Source organism: Littorina saxatilis, unplaced genomic scaffold (assembly GCF_037325665.1).
Source record: "Littorina saxatilis isolate snail1 unplaced genomic scaffold, US_GU_Lsax_2.0 SUPER_17_unloc_1, whole genome shotgun sequence".
Lineage (NCBI taxonomy): Eukaryota > Metazoa > Mollusca > Gastropoda > Littorinimorpha > Littorinidae > Littorina > Littorina saxatilis.
In genome coordinates, this window is record NW_027125704.1 from 61,540 (window position 1) to 66,113 (window position 4,574).

At 51.3% G+C, this 4,574-nt stretch overlaps 1 protein-coding gene across 1 annotated transcript; it reads left to right on the forward strand.

Annotated features, from left to right (window-relative positions):
- The first annotated feature begins 876 nt into the window (after window positions 1-876).
- On the forward strand, window positions 877-3,900 carry LOC138954190 (myosin-11-like). The gene has a single exon (XM_070326089.1). It carries the CDS (start codon window positions 877-879, stop codon window positions 3,898-3,900), a length of 3,024 nt encoding a protein of 1,007 aa, XP_070182190.1.
- Window positions 3,901-4,574: the final 674 nt, after the last annotated feature.

Below are 4,574 nucleotides of genomic sequence, written 5' to 3' on the forward strand. Positions count from 1 at the left end.
CAGCTACAACCGGCATCGTAAACCAAGTCATGCATTCTACTGATGACGACGAGGACGACACCACCGTCAACGTGCGCCTGTATGCCTGCAAGATGGACGGGACACCGGTGACTGCAGCCGACATCCAGGCCAACAAGTGCTGGTACTATGTCGTGGCCAGCAACTCAAAGATGGCGACCGAACCCGTCTTCTTCCGGTACATCAAGGCCAACAAGAAGACGGTGCGCATGTACTACGGAGAAGGACCGAGGATGCCCGTGCTGGCTTTTGCAGTTACGATGAAGATCGGAGACGACGGTACGCTCGTGCCCCGGGATGACTGCGAGAACAACGTCGAGCTGGTCTTTCCGACCCAAAAGCGTCATCTGACCTACTGGGTGAGCGCAGCAGAGATCTGTAATTTGGACAGCAAATGTCAGATTAAGGTGTTCGGGAACTCCATCTATCTGTCATTCACGTCTGCCAGGTCAATTGGGGAGTACACCGTTGTTGTCGGTATCCGCAAGAAGTTTGCTCGGTCCAGGTATGCTCGGTCCAGGAAAGAAGCCATCCCACGGGTTGTGGAGGTTGAACCAAAGTCAGCGGCCGACTCATCTTCTGAGGAGGACGAGGAAGAACGCCTTGCTCCCATGAAGATTTCACGCAAACGCCAGATCGTTGATTCTGACAGTGATGAAGAAGAAGAGGAGCGTCCTTGCAAGAATACAAAACATATCTCTGCCACTGTCTCAGAGGCTCTTGACGATGACATGAGTGACTCTGAATAGACCACACGGGATTGGTCACAGTATTGTTTTTGCTTAATAAAATCTGTACTATTTGTATGTGTTAGCGTTCGTACGATAGTGAGCATTCTTGCATGTCTGTATATGTACGATGGCTTCCTTAAAGAGATATCCACTACCATTTCAGAGGGTGCGCAAACTGGTCTATGCCGTGGTGAACGGCGACCTAGAGTATGTACGGTCTGTAGTTCCGAAGCAAGTAAATGTCAACCAGGCAGTTATTCCTTACCCGGGGGGTGCATCTACCTACTTGGCATTTATTGCAGTAGACCACAACAAGCCCGAGGCGCTAGAGTACCTGATAGAGCACGGTCTAGACTCGTCCGTCAAGGACAGGCAGGGCATGAACTTGTTTTGCAAGGTGGCCAATATGCCGCACATAAGCAAAGAGTTCACGGATAAGCTGTTTGTCGAGCAAAATGGTTCTTTGAACAACCTTTTGAACGATCAAACTGCCTCGGGCAACACTGCGGTGCATTTGGCTGTGAGCAACCTGTATACCCTGACGGCCATGTTGCGCATGACAGATGAGCTGCGGGTTGCCACGATAAGAAACATTCAGGGTGACACGGCTCTCGCTCTGGCCATCAAGACTGGGGGAAAAGATAACCCTACTGTAGCAACTATGCTGGCCGAATATGCCATGAACGTGTCTCACGAGCCTCTCAGCACTACAGACAGAGACGGGTACACTCCCATAGAGCTAGCCGGAATGTACGGTATAACTAGTCTGGTACGACTCTTGACGTCAGGTCGGAGGCGACATAAGCACAGAACGCCCTCACCCCAGATGTCTAGGTCAATGTCGAGGTCTACTATATCTGTGGCTAGTGCCCGTGGGTCAGACGACGAAGAGGGGTCTATGTACGAAGATGAGATGTTTGTCCACAAAAGCGCCTCTGAAGAAAGATTGGATAACGGTGGTCTAGTGGCCGAGATTATACGCCTACAAGAAACTAACGAACGGTTGCAGGCTGAGCTCGATGATATTGTGGCTAACATTCCCACGGGTCGTATCTCGGAGGAAGATTGCAACCTGGCCGTGGACAACACCAAACGGTTACTCAAAGACGAGATGGATCAGATGAGATCCGACTTGGAGACGGTTATAGAGAAGAAAGACGCCCACATCGTGGAGCTCACCCGGACCTTGGGGAACTACCCCGAGACTGAAAAGCTGCGGGAGAAGATTCGTGACCTGGAAAAAAACAAGGACGCCTTGGTCTCGGACAGAAACACCCTCGGGGATATGTTTACGGAGGTAAATAATATCAACGAACACCTGAAGGACAATTTGGCTAAGAAAGACGAGGAACTGGCTGCGGCCGAGGGGTATAGATCGGAACTGACCGATCAACAAGCTCTGCTCATGGAGAGGGTTAAACTGGCTTCGGCTACCATTATGGCCTTGCGGGCCACAGTAGATACACTTAGAGAAGATGTAGACACCCTGTGGGACAGCGTGGACGGCCGCAACCAGTTGGTTGACGAGCTCCAAGACACCATAGCCTCAAAGGACAGGGAGATCGAGATGATCAGAGAATCTGCCGAGGGAGACGCCAAAGACCTGACTAGAAAGATTGCCGGCCTGCGGGCTGTGGTGGCTGAGAAAAGTGAAGCCGCTTCCGCCCACGGGAAACTTCTAAACGATCAAAAGGCCCGCATATCCGCCCTTCAAGTTGAAGTGGAGGCGCTCCAAGATGATGTAGCTGACCAAGAAGACGTCATCAGAGAGAAGGACGAAGAGAAAGGTGCTTTAGCAGACGTCGATAATAAGAAAATTGGCACCCTCGAAGCCCGTCTGGCCAAGTTTGGGAACTTAGAGACTGCGCTCAGAGCCACCAAACAAGAGCTGGCCGCCGCTAAGGACGAGTCTATCACGAAAAACGAGGTGATTAACGACCTCAAATACCAATTAGGTAAACACGCTCAGGTGACTGCCGGGATGAGAAACAAGCTGGACGAGATGAAAGGCGAGCTGACCGGTAGAACTCGAGATATTCAGAAACGGCTGGACGAACAGACCCGGGAGCTGGCCGATCGATATTTCGAGATAAAGACTCTGCGCGAAGAACGGAGTGATTGTGACCTCGAGATAAAGACTCTGCGCCAGGAACTAGACGGCCTTGACCTCGAGAGAGCAAACCTGCGAGAAGAACTGGACGGTCGCAACCGCGAGATACAAGAAAGCCAAGCATCCGTGCAGGCGCTGACCGCCAAGGTAGAAAAGCAGACGTCTAGTCTGTCCGAGGCCATGAACAAAAAGTTTGCCATCGAGAAAGACCTGGTAACTGCGGAGAATACTGTGGCGTCTCTCGAGGACGATAAAGAGACACACAAGAAAGCGCTCGGAAAGGCCATCAAGGATCATAATGATTACATGACGAGAACTGTCTTGGAGATAGAGACGCGGGAAAAGCAGATCCAGACTCTCGAAGGACGTCTCAGGACTGTGGCGGGCACCAAGAACCAGCTGGAAGAAGTTACCTCGAAGCTAGACGTGGCAAACGGGAAGGTCGCCAACTTGACAGGTGAGCTGGAATCTCTCAAGAAAGATTACGCTCGTCAACTCAAGGACGCAAAAGACGAGGCGGGCGCGGATATTAAAAAGGTAAAGAACGCTTACAAGGAACAGTTGGACGCGGTCAATGAGGCCCACGAGCAAAACTTGAACATGATCAAGACGAAGCTTGCTGCCGCCAAGTCGGCCTTTGACAAGCAAATCGCGGAGTATGAACAGGAATGCGAAACCGCCCTTGAGGAAGAAATGCAACGTAACAAGAAAGTCGTAGAAGAGATGAAACAGGATCATCAGATAGAGATTGACAACCTCAAGGAGCAACACAAGGACGCCTTAGAAGACATATACAAGACCTGCACAGACGAAATCTCTGACAGCAACCGCATGAGGCAAATCAGACAGCTTAAACAGGAGCTGATGGACCTCGAGGACGCCACAGACGTCAAGATGAGAGCTGCGGAGTCTCACCACCAGGCTGAGTTGCGCGAGCTGTTGGACAAGATCGAGGCTCTAAAGCGGGACAACAGCAAGTTAAAACGTTGCGTCGAGGTGGACGCCCTCACGAGCATTTGTAACACGGTGGGGATTAGTTAGCTTTGATTGGACGACAACAGACCTCGGTCCGCACACCTTGTATATATTAAACAAAAGAGAGAAGGAAGAGAGTCACTTAAACATTACTAGATGGAGAAGGAACTTACTTTGCAGGCTGTGTCGAAGCTTAACGACGTCGTCAATGGGCTGGCCAACCACTGTAAGCGGTTGGTGGAATGCGCCGACGGGTCGATAGTGATAACTAACCAAGAAGCCGGGACTGACCTAAACACCGATGCAGAAAGATGCCTGGAAAGCATGCGGGAGTCTGTCGAGGACCAGACATTGCCTCGAGTCTTTACCGAGAAGTTCAAATCTGACCTTTTGGCTCCGGTGTACAAGAAGTGTCTACCACCTCTAAGCACGGACAAAAGAGCTCGGGATGCTCTGTGCTGCGCTGTACTCCCCGGTCTAGCTTCCTTGAGACGGACCTTAAGACAACAGCTAGCTGAGATGAACGACGACACTGTATCCACGGATGACCTTAAGACGTTCTTTGACAACCATCTGTGCGACAACCCCCTGTGTGTCAAGGATGCCTTCAAGGCAGACCCCAAGCCTTTACCCAGGCTCAACGTGTCTCATCCTGAGTGGTTCTACTTCCCTCGAGCTCCAGAGTATACCGCGCGGGCTGCAGCATACATCAAACTGTTCCTCAAAGACCCGTGCTCGCG